The sequence below is a fragment of the Spermophilus citellus genome (genome assembly GCF_964194105.1).
Source record: "Spermophilus citellus genome assembly, chromosome: 17".
NCBI classification, from domain to species: Eukaryota; Metazoa; Chordata; class Mammalia; order Rodentia; family Sciuridae; genus Spermophilus; species Spermophilus citellus.
Window position 1 is genome coordinate 40,524,609 of NC_138199.1, and position 21,506 is coordinate 40,546,114.

The following is a 21,506-nucleotide window of genomic DNA, read 5'->3' on the forward strand; positions in this document are numbered from 1 at the left end:
CATTTCCTTAATAATATCCCTGATCATTCGATCAAATGTGATTTCTTTCCACTCTTACTTCCAATATCATTCTTCCCTCTCTCATGACTTTAGACTTTGCCAAGTACTACAGTAGTATGGACATCTATTTAATACCATAACCAAACTGAAATCTTCTTGAAGAAATAATAACTTGTTCGTGTTTGAATCTTCTTTTGTGGAGGAGGTTAACAGGGATTGAACTCAGGGGTACTCAACCACTGATCCACATCCTCAGCCCTATTTTGTATTTTTTTATTCAGAGACAGGGTCTCGTTGAGTTGCTTAATGCCTCACTTTTTGCTGAGGCTGGCTTTAAACTCATGATCCTCCTACCTCAGCCTCCTGAACCATGGGGATTACAAGCATGGGCCACCACGCCTGGTTTCATGTTTAGATCTTTAACAGGGTTTAGCAAAGTTCTTTATATACAAAGTATATATCCAGTAATTACTTTCTCAATGGATTAATAAAAATAAATGTGAAGTGAGGCTGGGGATATAGCTCAGTTGGTAGAGTGCTTGCCTTGCATGCACAAGGCCCTAGGTTTAATCCCCAGCACACAAAAAATAAATAAATAAAAATAAATATGGGGGGCTGGGGATGTGGCTCAAGCGGTAGCGCGCTCGCCTGGCATGCGTGCGGCCCGGGTTCGATCCTCAGCACCACATACAAAGAAAGATGTTGTGTCCGCCGAAAACTAAAAAATAAATATTAAAATTCTCTCTCTCTCACTCTCTCTCTTAAAAAATAAATAAATAAATAAATAGATATGGGGGGGGGGGGCTGGGGTTGTGGCTCAGCGGTGGAGTGCTCGCCTAGCACGTGAGAGGCCCTGGGTTTGATCCTCAGCACCACATAAAAATAGATGGGTAAAATAAAGGTACTGTGTCCAAGTACAACTAAAAAACAAATATTAAAAAATTAAAAAAATAAAAAAATGTGAAGATCAAATTTCTTAGAAAGATCTTGAATGAAATATAAGCAAGTTTCTCAATGTAAATAATTTTGATATTTTAAAGAAATCTAATTAAAAATATTATATTGAGAAAGTTCTTTCTCAATATAGAATATTAGTGTATGGAATTAGGATGTACTGCTCTATGGTGCCAATCACAGAGACTTTAGTTTGCAGTTGTAATAATACCTCTGATTTCAAAGGCATTAAAATGTGGAATAAGGGAAGTTAGTATACCTCCACGTGTGTGCTCATTTAACAAGTATTTATGGAAAGCTTATTATGTGCCAATCATGGATGTTTTTGCCATCTAACTACATCTAATAAATATCATATGATTTTTATCAATCTTCTTATACCACAGTAACAAATCTTTATTCTAATGCTTCTTTTTTTTTAATATTTACCTTCTAGCTGTAGTTGGACATAATATCTTTATTTTATTTATTTATTTTTTTATGTGGTGCTGAGGATCAAACCCAAGGCCCTGAACATGCTAGGCAAGTGCTCTGCCACTGAGCCACAACCCCAGCCCCCTAATGGTTCTTCTTAAACTAACAAAATAACCCTGGTGAAGGAAGACTAACATAAAATAGCCCCTAAGATTCCCACCCCCATACCTATTCTGTGTAAATTTCTCCCCTTGAGTGAAACAATAAAATATAACAAGATTTCACTCCCATGATTAGGTTATATTATGTGGCAAAATGAAAGGATTTCTGTGAATGGACCTGACTTGTCCTGGGTGGGACTGACTTACTCAGGTGAGAATCCTTAAAAGAACCAATCCAATCTTGGTTCCCACTAAAAAGAGGCAACCTGTTGTCTTTGAAGAAGTAAATGGTCATGTTATTGAGAGGACCAAATGGCTAGGACCTGATGTAGCTTCTAAGACCTAAGAATGATCTCCAGACAACAGTCAGTAAGACACTGGTACTATAAACCTACCACTACAAGGAGATAAATTTTGCCAATAAACTATGGGACCATGGAAATGAAACCTTCCCCAATCCTCTAATGAGACTGCTGACCCCTGATGGTCTTTTGATACAGTGAGCAGAAAATCCAGCTAAGTGGTGCCCAGACTCCTGACCCACAGAAAGAGATAATAAATGTGGAATTGTTTTAAGGCACTAAGTTAGTGGCAATTTGTTATGCAACAATAGAAAATGAATATAACTCCTCTATTTATATTAATCCTGGTCCCTAATATCCCTCGTAAAGAAATTCTAATATAGGCTTTCTTGTCTCCTGCATGTTTGATGTCAAACCCTTTAAAATAAAAAACAGGCATAATACATTTAAAGTCCACATAAATTTAATTCTAGTAACTGTACTATGTGACCACTGGCAGAGACACTGACAAAATACCATTATAATGTGCTGGTCTGACATTTCAATAAATTATATGTACATTCTGAAAATCAGCTAAAAACACACTTTAAAAAAAAGATAATAGAATTAGGACTTGAAATTTCAAATATGTAAAAAACTTAGAAGTCATCATGCCTGCCTTACAATAAGGTAAAAACTAACAAGCTAAATCAAATTTTTCTGGGATTCATCAAAGAACTGAAGTCACACAGCAAATTGCCACATGTAAATCACAAGAGATGGGTGAGTACAGAGAATCATACTAAGGTATGCTTACAAGGGAGCAAAAGCCACTAAAATCATAGGCATAATTAAATTTTGACAAATTACAGGAAACAGAATACAGACTAGTTTAAAAGTGAGAAATTCTTGGGGGCTGTAGTTTTAGAGGGCCCTCACATTTCCAGGAACTCCACAGTTCTCACAGTACAGAACCAAGAGAAACTCTCCTGATCTTGGCGTGGGAGGGAAAAAGTAATCATTTTGAAATACAGTCAAAGCATTACCCATAACAAAGGCCAGTCCACCAGTAAGGAAGACTTCTCCAAGGTTCCAGAGCCTTATTCAACATGAAAGAAGGGAGTATTACCTAAATTCCAGCTCCCTATAGATTCCCTGTCTCATGTAATTAGTTCAAAAAAGAGTTGAGAAATACCTGCAAAGATCATAGGCAAGACAGACATTTCCACTAAAAGACTGAGACATAATCATACTATTACAAGATACTTCCCATCTGCCCATACCTTAAGACCACCTGGATAGGTCTCCAGAATAATAGCAGTGGATTACAGCTGAGAGATGCAAGGTTTGGACTCTATTAAAGAGAGTGGGGGTGGTGTATACATTTGTAAACCTAACAACTCAGGACGCTGAGGCAGGAGGATTGCAAGTTCCAGCCAAGCCTTAGCAATTTAGGGCCCCTGTATCAAAATAAAAACAGACTGGGGATGTAACTCAATGGTAAAGTGCCCGTGGGTTCAGTCCCCAAGGCCAAAAGAAATAAAGAGGTTTTAGAGACATTAGTAACTCAAGTTCACATTAAGAATTAAAGAACACTGGTTAAGATAATTACTTAGGTAAATGCAAAAGGTAGTATAAAAATCTATTTTTTGTTTATAACTCTTGTCTCCTATCTGATTTTAAGTCAACTACATAAAACAGTAATTGTAAATTATATTCATAGGTATACAACATATAAGATGTGCTGAGACTGGTGTCTCATGCAGTTCCCAGGGACTCAGGAGGCTGAGGCAGGAGGATCACAATTTCAGGGTCAGCACCAGCAACTTAGTGACAATCTGTCTCAAAATTAAAAAAAAAAAAAAAATTAGAAAAGGGTGGGGGCGCTGGGGATATAGCTCTGTGGTACAGTGCCTCTGGATTCAATCTCCAGTGCTGGAAAAATAAAAAAGTGTAAAGATGTAATTTTTATGACAATAAGTTTATAAAGGAAATAGGACAAAATATAGCTGTCTAGAATCAAAGTTTTTGCCTACGATTGAAAGTTAAGTTAGTAGTAATCTAAACTACACTGTTAACAATTAAGATATATGATGTAATTCCCAGAAAAACCACTAAGGGGGAGTCAAGGGAATCAAATGGCACATAAGAAAAAATTAATTGGCACACTTTAAGATATCCACTTAACTCAAAGAGAAAGTAATAGAAGAATAGAAAGGAAAAAGAAGCATCCAACACACAGAAAGCAAAAAGCAAAATGACATTAATTAAAACTACTATATTAGTAATTAGATTAAATATAAGTGGAGTAAATACTCCATATAAAAGACAGAGATTGGTAGAACTGAAAAAAATGAACCAACTATGTTGTCTACAAAAGACACATTTTATATTCAAAGACACAGAGTCTGTAAAAGGCTTATTATTCAATTGTAAAAAGGAAAAGTATTAATCATCCTACAACACAGACAGATGAACCTTGAAAACAAATATGTGAAATGAAGAATTCAAACACAAAACCCCACACACTATATTATTCCACTTATATGAAATGTCCAGAAAAGGCAATTCTATAGAAACAGAAAGTAGATTAATGGTTACAAGGGGATGGGGGGTGGGGGTGACACCCAGACAGGAGGAGGAAGTAGCAAATGAATGCAGAACGGTTTCTGGGTAAGATTTTCTTTTTGAAGTCAGAAAAATGTTCTGTGATTAGGTAGCCGTGATGGTTCACAATTTTGTGAATATACAGAAAACTACTGAATTCTATACTTTACATGAAAGATTTATGTGGTATGGGAATTATATATTAAGAGATCAGTTTCTTTTCAAAAATAGAAAGGAGACTGACTTAAATTTAAGAAAAAAATTACAAGAGGTCATAATGGGGAATGATATTGGCCAAGTTATATTGTTACATTGTGTGCAGGTATGAATATGTAACAACCAATTCCACCATTATGTTCAATTTAATGCACCAATAAAAAAAATGGAGAAAAAGGAAAAAAATTGATAAAAGGGAATTTAGGCTTCTATCTTAAATTTTCAGATTTTGAAAAAGAAAATTCAAGATTTTGAAAAAAAACTAATCAAAATGAGTAATTAAATAATAGAGAATAACTCAAATTTATTAATTAATAAAAAACTTATATACTCTATAGTATAATATTGATTCCTTAGGAATAATGCCTGCTTTAAATATATTTTTTAATGTAATGCAAAATAAATAAATTTTAAAAATCATTAAAATATATATTTTTTTAAAAAACTGTAAAATAGTAATTGTTCTCAATATGACACACCAGCCAGTTTGGTGGTGCACAATTGTAATCCCAGTGACTCAGGAAGTGGAAGTAAAGGGATTATAAGTTCCAGATCAGCTCCAGCTACTTAGCTAACTCTGTCCAGTATGGCCCCCCAAACCCCAAAAGTCAAAACTTTTCATGTCCTTAATGTTATATGCCTCAGGATGAATGAACTTTTAGTGTGGCATTTGCCTTCTTCATAGAAGAAATAACTAGTAGCCCATCTATTGTGAATTTAGACTACAGCATAACTATATGATATTTCAACATAAAATTTACATTTGCAGTGTTTATTTAATAAATCAACATCTTATCGACTTAAATGTTATCTATCTGGAAAGCAGACTTGTGATAATTTATGAATCAACTTACCTGTGCCATGGGATACCCAGGTATCTGTTTAAACATTTTTTGATAGGTCTATGAGGGTTCTGGAGAGAGTAACATTTGAATTGGTGAACTTAGTAACGTGCGTAGAAGGCCTTCCTAAACAGAAGGGAATCATCCCCTTGAGAACTTGAATAGAACAAAAAGGAAGAGAATGGTTGAATTTTCTTTCCCTGTAGCTTACACTTGGACACTGACCTCTCCTGCCCTGGGTGTTTCTAGTTCTCAGAACTTCAGATTCACACTAGAATCATTAGCTCTAAGGCCTTTGAACTAGACCATGAGATTTCCTGGTCTCCAGCTTGCAGATGGCAAGCTATGAGACTTCTCAGCCTCTATTATCACAACTTTCTGTCTTTATCTTTCTGACTCTCTCAGTTCATTTCTCTAGAAAACCCTGACCAATACAGTCCCTTACTCATGATGTGTCATTTATAGGATTTATTTTAATTGTTAGAAAACAAGGTGAAGATACATTCAGAAGCATATATATTTAAAACCTGTATGTTTGAATGTAGTACAAATCCAATTCAAAAATGAATGTTGAGAATTGCCTACATGCTTTTTAGTTTTCAGGTAAATCAATATGTTATATTCCCAACAATCTCCTGCTTATCCTTTATAAAGTCTAGAATGTTTCATAATGTAGACAACAAGAAACAGGCACTTTAGCTAAAGCAAATTATTAGCCAGAAAGAAATTATACAGAAAGATATTTAAAGATTTTAAAATGAAACAGAAAATAATGAAATTCTGCTTCTAATTAATGAGTAATGTCTATATTTGTGACAACTTTCACTTCAAATATTATTAATAACACACTATATACATACTTATGGCAATTTGCTAACAATGTTAGCAAAAAAAAAAAAACTATGAGTATCGGAAATAAAAATTGTTAGAAATAGAAGACGCTTTTAAACATGACTGATATAAACCATTACTGTTCATGTTGCCAACCTGTCTGCAATAAGAGGCAGTAAGGCCTGTGACTCAGATGATTCATTCAATATATGTCTCATGAAAGACAAAGTATCCAATAAAAAGAAAAATGCTAATGCCCACAAATTTTAGTGTTATTCTTCATCAGTGAGTTATTGACCTTTCTTTGAGAGTTATTTACAATGTTATCATAATCAGATATGTTTTAGAACTCTAAATTATGTGTACACAAGACAACAACACTTTATTAATTGTGGCAGTTATGCCACCACTATGAAATGGTGTTTAATATTTAGAATAGCTAATAATTTGCTTCAGCTGAACTGCCTGCTTCTTGTGTCTACATTATGAAACATTCTAGACTTCATAAAGGATAAGCAGGAGATTGTTGGGAATGTAAACAGATTGGTTTACCTGAAAACTCAAAGCATACAAATTTGCAAACAATTCTAAACATTCATTTTAGAATTGGATTTGTACTATATTCAAACATACAGATTTTCATGTCAAAATTAAAATTTTTTTGTGTTGAAACACCAGATAATCTAAGGAAAGGCAGAATAAATGGATATTTATGTACTTCTGTCAAAAGGAAAGTGATAAAGGCACTGTGGTTTAACTATTTCATTTTACTGAGGATATAAAACATTACAAAGTACAGAGATACATCATATTCCTGTGTGGGAAGATCTTATATCCTTTCCAGATAAACATATTTTAGCGAACTTTAAATCATATTAGCAATGCAAATTTTATTTGGATTAACATTTTACTGTTTAAAAAGGTAACTTTATTGAGGTATATTTTACATACAAAAATGCACTCATTTTAAGCTAATGAATTTTGACAAATACACTTTAAAAACTCCCACCATAATCAAAAAACAAGATATTTACAATATCTGAAAAAGTTCTTTGTGCCCTGTTGTGGGCTGAATTGTCTCCCAAAATTTGTATGGTAGAGCCTGAATTCCTAATACCTCAGAGTGCCACTGCATTTTGTTAGAAACAGAAAGTCCAGTGGTCCATTTTCAGAACACAGTATTTAGTTTTAAATGTAAAATTAAAGAGCTGGAGAGGAGAGCAGAATAAAAAGTTACAAGCAGTTAACACAAGAGCACAAAAATTCACAGCCTCTTGGGGCTGGGGATGTGGCTCAAGCGATAGAGGGCTCGCCTGGCATATGTGTGGCCTGGGTTCGATCCTCAGCACCACATACAAAGATGTTGTGTCCGCCAATAACTAACAAAAAATAAATATTAAAAAATTCTCTCTCTCTCTCTCTCTCTCTTAAAAAAAAAAAAAATTCACAGCCCCTTGACAAACAGAAGGTAAGAAGGAAGAGGCCCAAGTGTGTATGTGACAAAAGGCACTCAATCCAAGGGAACTTTCCCACCTCAAGACAACAAAAGGAGATGGGAAAACTAAAGGTATATTTCTTTAAAAAACCCAACAGGGACAGAAAAACCTAGGTGATGTGCTATGCACCCCACAGTACTCAGCCAATGAGGAACTGGGGGGATCTTGCACTCTAAGAGATAAAACACTGGTTATACACAATCTGACCACCATCCTGCAAGACCATCATTCAAGTAAAGCCTTACTTTTTGTTGTTCCTGTGTCTCTTAATCCATTCTTTGGGCTTGGAAAGGTGAATGTGTTTCTCACAATGTGCCATAAAATTACCTTTTCATGTCTGTCAAAAGCCACTTGATCATAGATAGAAGTTTGGACTATATTTTGTTGCAAAGTTGTATATGACAATCCTTAGGCTGATACCCAACTGTCTTGATTTACTGTGCCTTCTGTTGAAACTAGGTATTTAAATCCTTCTATTCTTTTCTCATTTATTTTCCTAAATGTCTTTTATAATCTATGCATTTTTGTTTGAATTACAGAATTAAAATGTCAGTTTCTTTAAAACAAAAAAGCCTAATGGAATATTTGCCCAAATCATCATGAATAGATAAACCAATTTCAGGAGAGTAGATACCTTAATAATATAGAGACTTCTAACCTATGAACACATTTCTCTACATTCACCTAGGCTTACATGTGTACTTTGAAATATTTCATCAGTATTTTGTACATTTTGGTATTCAGATCATGCATATCATGGACACATTTCATCATTTCATGCTTTACAGGCTCGTCTAACTAGTGTTATTTTTATTTCACTTCCCAATTGTTTATTACTATTATATACATATAATCTGTGAATACTGATTCACCTCCTTATAAATTGAGAGCTTGCTGTACTCAGGTATTAACTGTAATAGGTTTTTTTTTTAATTGGTTGTTCAAAACATTACAAAGCTCTTGACATATCATATTTCATACATTTGATTCAAGTGGGTTATGAACTCCCATTTTTACCCCGTATACAGATTGCAGAATCACATCGGTTACACATCCACGTTTTTACATATTGCCATAGTAGTGACTGTTGTATTCTGCTCTCTTGCCTATCCTCTACTATCCCCCCCTCCCCTCCCATCTCCTCGCTCTACCCCATCTACTGTAATTCATTTCTATAATAGGTTCTTATATACTCCTTAGAATTTTCTAAGTATACAATCATGATGACTGAAGAGAGACAATTTTACTTCTCTTCAATCTTTATATATTTTAATTATTTTTCTATCTTACTGAACTGAATATAGTACAAAAGTAGGGAACACAGACATCTGTATCTTATACCTAAGAGCAAGGAAAAAAGCATTTAGTCTTTCAACATTAAGTAGGATGTTAACTGTGGTTTTTCATAAATGCCTTTAATCAGGTTGCTCTTTGTTTACTAAGAATTTATATCATGAACAGGTGTTAAATTACATAAAACGCCTTATCAAGTTTTTGAGATGATATGTGGGTTTTCTCCTTTATCCTGTTGATTTGGTGAGTTACACTGATTGACTTTTGAAAATAAAACTGACTGATTTCCTGGAATAAATCCTCCTGGGTCATGATGTATTAACCTCTAATATATTAATAGATCAGATTTACTAATTTGGGGGTAGCAATTTTTGAACTCACATTGGTTTCTTCCTGTTTCTTTTGGGTGGTACTGAGTATTAAAGCCATAGGCACTTTACAACTGAGCAACATCCCCAGAGCACCTCGCCCCCCAGACACACTTTTCATTATATTCTATTTTTGTTTTGAGACAAGGGTATCACTTAGTTACCTAAGCTGACTTTGAACTTTTGATCCTCCTGCCTCACCTTCTGGAGTTTCTGGGATTAAAGGTATGCATTACTGTGCCCATCCAACTCATATTGGTTTTTTCCAATTGTTTCCTTGTAATATTCTTATTTGGTTTTGGTATCAGAGTAATAATGCTTGTGTGATGATGTAGGAGTTCCTCCTCCTCCTCCTCCATTTTCTGAGTTTTGAGTAGAAATGATACTTTTTCATGGTAGAATTCACCAATCAGAGCAATTGAGCCTACACTTTCCTTTGCTGAAAGATTTTAATTAATAGTTCAACTTGTGCAGTGTACATGTTCAATGTATATGTTCTTTTTTTGAATTTTTAATATTTATTCTTCTAGTCTTCGGTGGACACAACATCTTTATTTTATTTTTATGTGGTGCTGAGGATTGAACCCAGCGCGCCGCGCATGCCAGGCGTGCGTGCCACCGCTTGAGCCACATTCCCAGCCCTCAATGTATATGTTCTTGAGCCAATTTTTTATAATATGTTTCTTCCAGGGAATTTATTACATATAAATTGTTTAAATGCTTGACATAAGCTGTTGAGTATCCCTTTATTATCTTTGTAATGTCAATGGACTCTATAATGATGTTCCTTCTTAATTTCTGTTATCAGTAATTTGTCTTCTTTTTATCTTGTCTTGCTTGCTAGATCTTATTAATTTTATTAATATATTTTCATAGTGAGGACAACTGTTGGTTTCATTGATTTGTTTCTATTATTTTTTAGTTTTCTACTTGATTTTCACTTTTATTTTATTTCCTTCCCTCTACTTAATACTAATTTTCCATTTCCTTTTCTCTGGATTACTAGGGTAGAGGTATAGGTTATGATTTTTTAAAGATTTCTTTTTTTCTAATAAGCATTAAAGACTACAAGTGTCCATAACCACAACTTGTGTTGCATTGCACAAAGTATACTTTGTATTTCCATTTTTACTCAATTCAAAATATTTCAGAAAAAAATGGTTGAAAATTCCCCCAATTTAATGAAAGGCACAAGTCTACATGTAAAGAGGCTCAATAAACTCAAAGGAGGGTAAACCCAAAGCATCCCAAACCATGAGACATGATTAAACTGTATAAAGCCAAAGTAAAAGCCTGATTCTTGAAAGAAGCAAGAGCAAAGAATTATCACATCAAAAGGATCTTCAATAACATCATCAGTCAGGCTCTCCTCAGAAATGTGGGCAGCCAAAAGAGCTAGGGAAGGTTCAATCCAGTACTCTCAAGATACACACACACACATAACTGTCAGAATTATCCTTTGAACATGAAAGAGAAATTATGACAACATATCCAGACAAATAAAAGCTGAGGGAATTCATTCTATTAAACCTGCCCTACAAGAAATACTAAAAGGAATCCTTCATTTCAGAATCAAAGGACTGTAAGGGTTGGGAGTGAGGCTAAGTGGTAAAGCACTTCTCTAGCATGCACAAGGCCCTGGGTTCACTCCCCAATACCACAAGATAAAATAAAAGAAACACATATGTTGGAATTCCATTAAAACAAAATGAATCAAAGGACTCTAAACAGTAACTTCCATCATTAGAAATAAACAAAGATCAGCAGTAAATATAAGTACTGGCAAATATAAATTCAGTATTATTATAATTTTGGCTTATAACTCCATTTTTTTGTTTTTCTATAGGATTTAAAAGACAAATACATAAAAATTATAAATTTGTCACTAGGCACAGATGAAATCTGCAACATCAATAACATAAAGGTAGGGGGAGCAGTTTAGGAGTCTATATAGTTGAAATCAGGTGGGTATCAATTCAAATCAGATTATTATAACTTTAGGTTAATATGCATATATATATATATATATATATATATATATATATGGTTAATATCTATAAGCCCCATGGTAATCACAAATAACTATCTATAGAATATATATAAAATAAAATGAGAAGGAAATGCTAATGTGTCACTAGAAAAAAACATTAAATGAAAGAGAAGTGTTGATAGAGAAAGTAGTGGGGGAAAACCTATAATGTACAGATAAGATCAAAAGAAAAATGGCAGAAGTCTTTTGTTATCTGTAATTGTTTTATGTATAAATGTATTAAATTCTCCAATCAAAATGCTGATACTAACAATTAAAAAATTTAAAAATCCATGATCCAAATAAATTGACTCTAAGAGATTCATATTAGATCTAAGACTTGAAGGTTAAAAGAGAAAAGGAAGGCTGGGGATGCAGCTCAGTAGTAGAGTGCCTGCCTAGCTGTATGAGAACTAGGTTTCAATCTCTGGCACTGCCAAAAGAAAAGAAGGGACGGAAGGAGGGCTGGAAGAAGGAAAGAGTTAGTCTATATAAATGGTAACATCACACTTAATGATGAAATGCAGAAATCTTTCCCCATACCTATAAGGAACTCAACATCAATATCAGTTTATGCCACTTCAAGATAGTAGTGGAAGTTCTAGCCAGACATAAAAAAGAAATATAAGGCATACAAATTAGAAAGGAAACAGTAAAATTATCTCTGTTCATAGAGAACATGATCTTATATAATAAGAAAACCCTAAAGATTACACCCAAACATCCCTCTTAAAGGAAATGAATATTCGGCAAATTTATAGAATACAAGATAACCACAGAAAAATAGTTGCTTTTTTTATACACTAGTACTAAACAACAGAAAAGTAAATTAAGAAAACAATTTCATTTACAACAGCATAATAAAGAACAAAATACTTGGGGATAAACTTAACCAGAGAAGTCAAAGACTGTTCACTAAAAACCTAAACACTACTAAAAGAAATTAAGACATAATTCAAAGGAAAGACATTCTATGCTCATGAATTAGAAGACTTACTTTTTTTAGGATGATAATAATACACAAAGCAAAATTTATCCTTAAATGCACACGGAATCTCAAAAAACTCAACATAGTCAAAACAATCTTGAAAAAGAACAAATGCCACATCTCTACAATAAAGGTTGACTTAGATTTTAATAAAATGTGATATTATTTTGGCAATTATATGTGGCTTCAATACTTTGCATAGTGAGAGGACCAAAATATACCATATAATTTCAATTTAACTAAAACAAAATAATTAAAAATCAGAGTGACTCTAAAAACAAGAAAAAAGTCTCTTCTGGCCAGATACAAGAAGCAAAATAATGGGCAACAAAGAAATCTGAATGTGAATGAAACATTTAAAAGTCAATTTGTGAAAATGAAAAAGAATACTTCTTTCCAATAATGAAAATACCAACTTGCCTCTAAAAATAAAAATCATATACACAAAAGTAGTACTTATATAACATTACTTACAGACTTTTATTCTCTTAGACTTTTAAGTAAATCATGATAGAACAATCAAGAAGTATCTTAATAAGTATATAAAATAATACACGATTTCAGAAAACTATAATTATTACCTTGTCACTTCTCACTCTAGGAAGTTTATCATGGTAATCCTACCTGATCTTTTCAGAGGCAAAGGAAACAATAATATTCTCTTACCTTATATGATGGTAAAAAACACAAAATTCCGTGGCTCACAGTCTGGCATACAGATAACAAAAGTGCTCCCACTTCATCCTGGAACTCAAATGTTTCGGTATGCTGGAAGGTAGCACAGAGAGTCCGACCCTTAGGGCCTGAACCAATGGTACCAACCCAAACCTAGAATGCAAATACTTAAATATTAGAGTTATGCTTGAGGCAAGAAAATCAGTACTTGGGTGGAACTATTTACATATATAAAAAGAAGATCAAGCAACAAATTTTGCAGAAATTTATTTTAAAATTGTTGGGAGTTTTCTCTATTGTCTTTAGTTGCATATGATTATGTTGATGTCAATTCAAATCAGATTAAAACTTTAGGATAATATCTGTAATCCCCACAGATAACCACAAAGAAAATCTAAAAAATATACACAGGATAAGAAGAGAAGGAAATCACAATGTGTGAGTACAAAAAATTAAGTCAAAACAAAAGAAAACAATGATGAAGGAAATAAGAAAAAACTGTCAAACATATAGGCTTAGATCACTCAATTCTCTTAGAAAGGAAATTATTTGAAAGCAAAAAATGTCTCACTTATCTCTACTTTTTCAATACCTTTCTAAAAATTAAGCATATAACAAGTATTTGTGGTTAAATAAGTGAACACATAAAATTAATAAATTAGGTCTATATATCAACAGAGTAAGATAATTCCAAAATACTGGTAGCGAAAGCTGGTATGATTTGCCATAGGTAAGTCTAAATCTTAACAGGAACTATTTTCACAAATTCACTGGTATTCAAAGATACTCAGACATAGAAAAGCAGACCCACCAAATTTTACATTTATTTGCAAGTCATCTACATTCATAGATCTAGCTTTAGTCTGGTTATTTTAACTGGAAGAAAGAACAAACTGTATTAAGAATCTAAAGACAACATAATAATAGAGATTGCTGAAAAATAAAATATCCTGTATTTTGAAATTATATGAGATTGAGATACATTTTACAAGGTAGATCTTATGGGTACCACTTTAACCAAATCAACAAGTATTAAGACAAACTGATATTATTTATCTCTTGATATGAAGCAAGGGGAAATAGCAATGTTAACCTACACAGTATTCTTGCTCAATCATAAACTTATGAGTAAACATTAAGACAAATCCAGATCAGAAGATATGCCTCAGACAACTGGACACTTAAATCTTTAGAAATATCTTGAAAAACATTAAAAAAAAAAAAAAGGCAAGAGAACTATTGTAGTAGAGACTAAAGAGATATGAAAACTAAATGTAACATAGAATACTTAATTGGACTCTGGATTAAAAATAAATATGAACAATTGTAAAAAAATTGTTAATAATATTGGAAAAAAATTGGAAATAATTAGAGAATATGAATACTGACTTTATTGTATCAATATTAAATTTACTTGTGTATTATCACAGTATTTTGACTATGTGAGATAACATGTTTACTCTTAGAAGACACATGCAACTTTTTTTTTTTTTTTTTTGTGTGTGTGTGTGTGTGTGTGTGGTACTGGGGGTTGAACCCAGGGCCTTGTGCATGCAAGGCAAGCACTCACTCTACCAACTGAGCTATATCACCAGCCCGAAACATGTAACTTTTAAGGGCAAAGTGTCATGATGTCTACAAATTACATTTAAATAATTTAACTAAGGGCTGGGGTTGTGGCTCAGTGGCAGAGAGCTTGCCTCCCACATGTGAGACACTGGGTTCAATCCCCAGCACCACATAAAAATAAATAAATAAAATGAAGGAATGTGTACATCTAAAACTAAAAAAAAAATTTTTTAATAAAAAAATAATTTAACTAAAATGTGCAATATTTATATCTTCCAATATTTATCTACACATTACTTATCTACCAAAGTGTAGGCATACACGGAGGGAAAGAGAAAGACAGGGAAGCAAATATTACAAAATGCTAACAATTTGATGAATCTAGGTGAATAATAGAAAGATACTTACCATATCAATACTATATTTCAACTTTTGTGAAATTTATAATTTTTCAAAATAAAAAGTTGAGGGAGCCAATGAATGAATGGATAAGATATATAAGATATGGCAAGTACATAAAATAAACTACTATTCAGCCTTCAAAAGAAAATTCTGAAACATGCTCTAAAATAGATGAACTTTGAAGACAATATCTAACAATAGACATCCTTTACAATATTATGCCAAGTAAAATAAGTCAGTCACAAAAAGATAAACACCTTATGTTCCACAGATATAAAATATCTAGAGTAACCAAAGTCATAGAAACAGAAAGTAGAATGATGATTACCAGGGTCTGGTGGGGAAGAGGAAATACAAAGTGTTTAATGAGAGTAGGCATTTGGTTTTGCAAGATGAAAAGTTCTTAGACTGGTTGTACATGTAAGTGAATATACTTAACAAGACTAAGTTGGACACTGAAAAATGGTTAAGATAGCCAAGCATGGCAATGCACACCTGCGATATCAGCTGTTTAGGAGGCTGAGACAGGAGGATTGCAAGTTTAAGGTCAGCCTGGGCAACTTAGCGAGACCTTGTCTCAAAATAAAATTTAAGAAAACATCTGATTATGTAGCTCAGTGGTAGAGCACTTGCCTAGCATGTGTGAGGCTCTGGGTTCAATCCTCGGTATAAACAAAACAAAACATCTGGACAAGGTGGTGCAGGCCTGTACTCTCAGCAGTTTAGGAGACTGACTCAGGAAGATCTCAAGCCAACCTCAGCAACTTAGTTAGACTCTGTTTCAAAATAAAAAATAAAAAGGGCTGGATGTAGCTCAATGGTTAAGTGCCTGTGGGTTCGATCCCTGGTACCAAAAAAATAAAAAATAAAAATAAATAAATGAGTAAAAGAGGATAAATTTTTGTTGTATATTTTACCATAATTAGAATTAAAAACTGTGGGGATTTTTGGTACCAGAGATTTAACCCAGAGGTACTTAACCACTGAGTGAAATCCCCAGCCCTTTTTGTTTTGAGATGGTCTCACTGAGTTGCTGAGGACCTCACTAATTGGCATGCTTCACTGTGCCTGGCATAAATAACTATTTTTAAGTTGGCAGATATTATTATAGTATGACAGAATAAGCTGCACACTGAGAATTATTATTATTATAATTCAGTGATATAACAGGTTAAATGGACTTTTGTGCAATAGATTGAAAACTTCGTGTGTTGGGGGAATTATTGTGTAGCTGGGATTATAGGCATGTGCAACCAGCTGAGAACATAATTAATTAAATTCTACAATAACACTGTTATAAGAAAATATAACTTCCTATATTTATTTGTGCCTCTAGGGAAGGTATATTGAAATGTGGAACCTGTATTCTTAACATCATTACTGTTTATTGTAATGTTTCTCAACAGGAACGTTTGGGATTTAGAAAGCAAATTCTCAGGGAATGATAGCTTATCATTCTAGGCTCCCAACTACTAAATGTCAATAGTTGCTTCCAAGTAATAGCAAGAACCAAAACTTTACTACATATAAATCAGTGTACACAGTTTTATAAAAAACTAGAATTCTATTAGGCACACAGATGGTATTAAGCATATAACTAACCACTTCATAAAAAGGAGTATATGGAATAATAACAAAATGACAATTCAAACATTTCTAAGAAAAAATTTTAAAACAGATATTGTTATAATAAATTAAAATACTAAATCATAGGACTTATATGAGTATTTCTAGTTCATTTCTGTTATTCAAACATATACCTAACACTTGCTAAAAGCCAGGTATTAATCTAGGTATAGAAGAAAAAGAGAGACATAAAAAGAAGAGTAAAGATACACCATAATCTAATGGAAAAGAAAACACAAAAGTAATTTACTGTAGTTCCTACAATAACAAAGTCCAAATAATCTTGTTTTTAGATTTGATAGAAAAACAAAAAGTTATTTAAATGAATAATTTGTAATACAGCCTTTACATTCAAAATTAATGAACTAAGGGAATACTAGTAATTAGTATTTCCTTTTATTAACAGGTTTTCTTTTATTATAAAGCTTAAATGTGAATTTCCTGTCAGGGCTTGTTTTTTGGCAATTCAGTTGCCTTCTAATTTGGAATTACACTGAGGTTGAAAATACTGTGAGCCTTAAAAAAAAAAAAAACTAACCTGTGAGTTATTAATGACATGATTAGCCTCTAGTTGGATAGCAAATGTAACACCAAGCTCTGATGAAAAGGATTTCATTGGTGACAATGTACCAGATGTCAAAACAATTGTCCGAACTTTGCCATTAATATCTGAAAAGGCCTAAAAGAAGACATTAGATATATAAAATCTTCTTTAAAAGAGTTGAACACATTCATTTAATTGTTGGCATTTACTAAGAAGAGAAAAATTTCATTTACAACACAAGCTTACCACAGCTGGATTTAAGCACCAAAAGTTTAGCACACGAACTGCAATTTTCTGTCGTGAACGTTTCTTATTTTTTGGTGGAGCAAAGAATCCATTTTTATCTGAAATATCAATCTGATTTGTCCAGGAATAAGTCTGCTGAATAGCAATTTTATAATCATCTGCAAATCTGAATGCAAACAAATGCTAATTAAATGACAAAACATTATAACATACAATGACCCAGCTATATTGCACTACAAAAACTGATGATTATATTAAAACTGAATTGTGCAGGGTGTGTTGGCTCATCCTAGTAATTCCAGAAGTTTGAGATGTGGAAACAGGAGGACGTCAGCAAGTTTAAGGCCAGCCTGGGCAACTTAGTGAGGCCATCTCAAAATAAAATTTAAAATAAGGACCTGGGCCAGGTGCAATGGTGCATACCTGTTATCCCAGAGGCTCAGGAGACTGAGATAGGAGGATCCTGAGTTCAAAGCCAGCCTCAGCAACAGCAACTCAGTGAGACACTGTCTCTAAGTAAAATACAAAATAGGGCTGGGGGTGTGGCGCTGTGGTTGAATGCCTCCGACTTCAATCCCTGGTATCCCAAAAAAAAAAAAAAAAAAAGACCCAGGATGTATGTAGTTCTGTGGAAGAGAGCTTGCCTAGCATACTAAAAAGCACTGTATTCAATCCCTAGTACCACCACCCAAAAAAAAGAAACCTAGAAAGAAAGAAAGACTCAAATGAGAGAGCTGGCTTCCCCCTCAAAGACAACATTCTCTCCACATGAACTAAGCTAACTTCAATAATTCTGATGTAAATTAAGGCATCAGATCAGAATCTACCAATGCTTTTGGGAAATATTAGAAATCATCTCTCCTTCCCTCAACACACATTTCTCAATTCCATTCTTAAATATTACATAAATCATGGCAGAACTAGAATTAAAATTCAGGCCTCCTACCTCAAGTCAGAGTTCTTTATACTCTCTACTACATAATTTGTTACAAACCAAAACAGTATTATAGATAAATAAACTAAAAGGCAGGTTAAACTTTTAAATTACATGAGAAAATAATTTTTATTCAAAGTTTAAAAAATATTAAGCACATAGTTTTTAAGTCCCTTTAAAATCTGGGTTGTCTTCATCTTCTTTTAATGAAGGTTCTGAAGCAAAAGATATATGATTCCATCCAGTTTATAACCTCTTACAATAAGTCTATAAAATGCCCTAGGCTTAAACAGAACAAAATGTCCTCATTTCAATAATTCACTGCTAATTCACTCCTAGAAAGATTGATGTCAAAGTTTAAGTCAGGGTTGCAATAAGTAGAGAAAATTTTATAAAAATGCCAGGAGCCCTAAATACAAATCTCTAGAAGAAAGCAAAGGGAAAAGCTTCGTGATATCAGATTATAACTTCCTACATGTGACACTAAGAGAAAGGCAACAGAAGAAAAAATAGATAGGTAGATTTAAAAAAATATTTTCTGCTCAAAGAACACTAACAAGACGTTGAAAAAAACAACACAGAGGATAGGAGAAAATAACTGTATATATATATATGATACAGGACTAATATCCAGAGTATACAAAGAACTATTACAACTCCATAATAAACAGTGAACAATTAAAAATGGGCAAAAGACATAAATAGATATTCTCTACAGAAGATACACAAGTGACCAATAAGAACATGAAAAGATTCTCAACATCTCTAGTCGTTAAGGAAATACAAATTAAAACCACAAGGAAATATCATTGAGTAACCATATATCTTTTAATATCCATTAAGATGGTGTGTGTATGGTAGTAATTAAAGAGTGAGCCCACAGGATCTTGACTACCAAGCTACACTCCCAGTCCTTCTAATTTTTGACACAGGGTCTTGCTAAATTGCCAGGGCTGATGAAATCTTCCTGCCTCAGCCTCTGGAGACACTGGGATTACAGGTGTGTGCCACCATGCCTGGCCCATTAGGATGACTATTATACAAAAAGTGCAAAACAGTAAACATTAGCAAGAATGTAGAGAAATGAGAACCACTGTGCATTACTAATCAGAATGTAAGATGATGCTATGGAAAATACTATGGCAGGGCTGGGGTTGTAGCTCAGTGGTAGAGCGCTTGCCTAGCATGTGTGAGGCACCAGGTTTGATTCTTAGCACCACATAACAATAAATAAATAAAATTTAAAAATTCATCAACAATGAATAAAAATGTTAAAAAAAAAAACACTATGGCAGTTCCTTTAATGTAGGATTATCATATTATCTTGCAAATTCTACTGCAAGGTAAATAATTCACCAAGAAGAACTGAAAGCAGGACTCAAATAGATACTGTACACCAATATTCATAATAGCATTATTCACAATAGGCAAAAGAGAAAAAACCCAAATGTCCAATAACATAAAAATGAATTAGGAAAATATGGTAATATACATACAATGGAATATTATTCAGTCATTAAAAGGAATGAAGTTTTGATATATGCCTCTACAAGGATAAACCCTGAAAACATTATACTAAGTGAAATGAAATAAGCCAGATACAAAGACAAATATTGTAGTACTGCTCTTATATGGGAAACCTACAAAGAGCAAATTCATAAGTTGAAAGTACAATTACCTGGAAATTCAGGAAAGGAATCTAGAGTGTTGTTGTTTCATGAGTACAGAATTCCTGTTTGGAATGATGAAAAATTACTGGAAATGGATGGTGGTGATGACTGTAAATTGTGAAAAATCTTAGGGCATTCAATCGTATACTTAAAAATGATTTTGATGGTAAATGTTATGTTTATTTTGCCACAATTAAAAAAAACACTTTAAAAAATGCTGGAAGCAAGTAGTACTATAACTTGACAAGGTAGGATGAATTAGCTGTATTTTATTTTCCACAATTCATAAAGGAAAGTTTTCTACAATATAGGAAAGAGACTCTGACACTGGTAAATGCATATGCAAGTTATACTTAAAAGAAAATGTGTTGAAGTTTAACACTGGAGGACCATAAACTGAAAGATGAATTAATTAACATTTATTTAATCATTTCAATATTCATTTTAAAAAAATATTTTTTTAGGGAGGGGTTCTGGAGATTGAACCAAGAAATACTTTATCACTGAGTTACATTTCCAAGCCCTTTTAATTTTTTGAAATAGGGTCTCATTTAATTGCTTAGGGTCTCACTATATTGCTAAGGCTGGTCTCAAACTTATGATTCTCCTGCCTCAGCCTCCTGAGTCGGATATAGATGTGAGCCAGCACACCCAGCTGGGTTGATCTTTTTTGATCAATTAATCTGAGTCTGTGCCAATAAGTAAAGAGCAAATACATCATAATAACTGTACCACTATTTTACCTAATATGTTAAACACATACTGGTATCCAATAAGGAATTAGGTCAATATTTTTAAGACGAAAAGTACAGAAGAGATATCTTCACTTACCTGCTGTTTTGCCTAAACAGATAGTCAAGCACCATAAAAAGTCCTTTGAGCATTATTTGAGTTGAAGCACTAAGAATAGGTACTTCTCTTGCCACCTCTTTACCATGAACTGGTGGGAGTTTTTCTTCTTTTTGAAGAACAGTAGAAAAATGCTCCTGTAAGAAATTATCATATTTCTCTTGAAGAATGGGACAGGGTGAAGAGAGAAACTTCCATAAAGTATAATGAAACATGTTTTAAAATTTTAGGTTTAACATTATTAATACACAGTGCTAATTTGGATACTCATATTAACCAAATACTCCTCAGAGTCAAAGATACTCTAATAATAAATTATGCATTTCAGAAGTTCAATACTTCCTCAGATAATTAGAGTACTATTTAGTGCCCTTCAGAAGTAATAAACTAAATTAAAAGGCAGTAAATTGTTCCTCTAATGGCCTTCAAAAATTGATATTTGCACTAAACATCTGAATTATTTCTAGGAAATAAATCTGATGTTAAGAATAATATGACTCTATATAAACAA

General features: G+C 33.2%; 1 protein-coding gene across 1 annotated transcript in view; it reads right to left on the reverse strand.

The window, feature by feature from the left end:
• The window catches only part of BRIP1 (BRCA1 interacting DNA helicase 1), a 151,587-nt gene that overhangs the window by 67,034 nt on the left and 63,047 nt on the right, over positions 1–21,506 (reverse strand). The window contains exons 11-14 of the mRNA XM_081272560.1: positions 20,978–21,132; positions 17,543–17,708; positions 17,291–17,431; positions 13,147–13,308 (exon numbers count right to left, since the gene is read on the reverse strand). Of these exons, the coding sequence (XP_081128686.1) occupies positions 13,147–13,308; positions 17,291–17,431; positions 17,543–17,708; positions 20,978–21,132 (624 nt within the window). The remainder of the gene's footprint in view (positions 1–13,146; positions 13,309–17,290; positions 17,432–17,542; positions 17,709–20,977; positions 21,133–21,506) is intronic.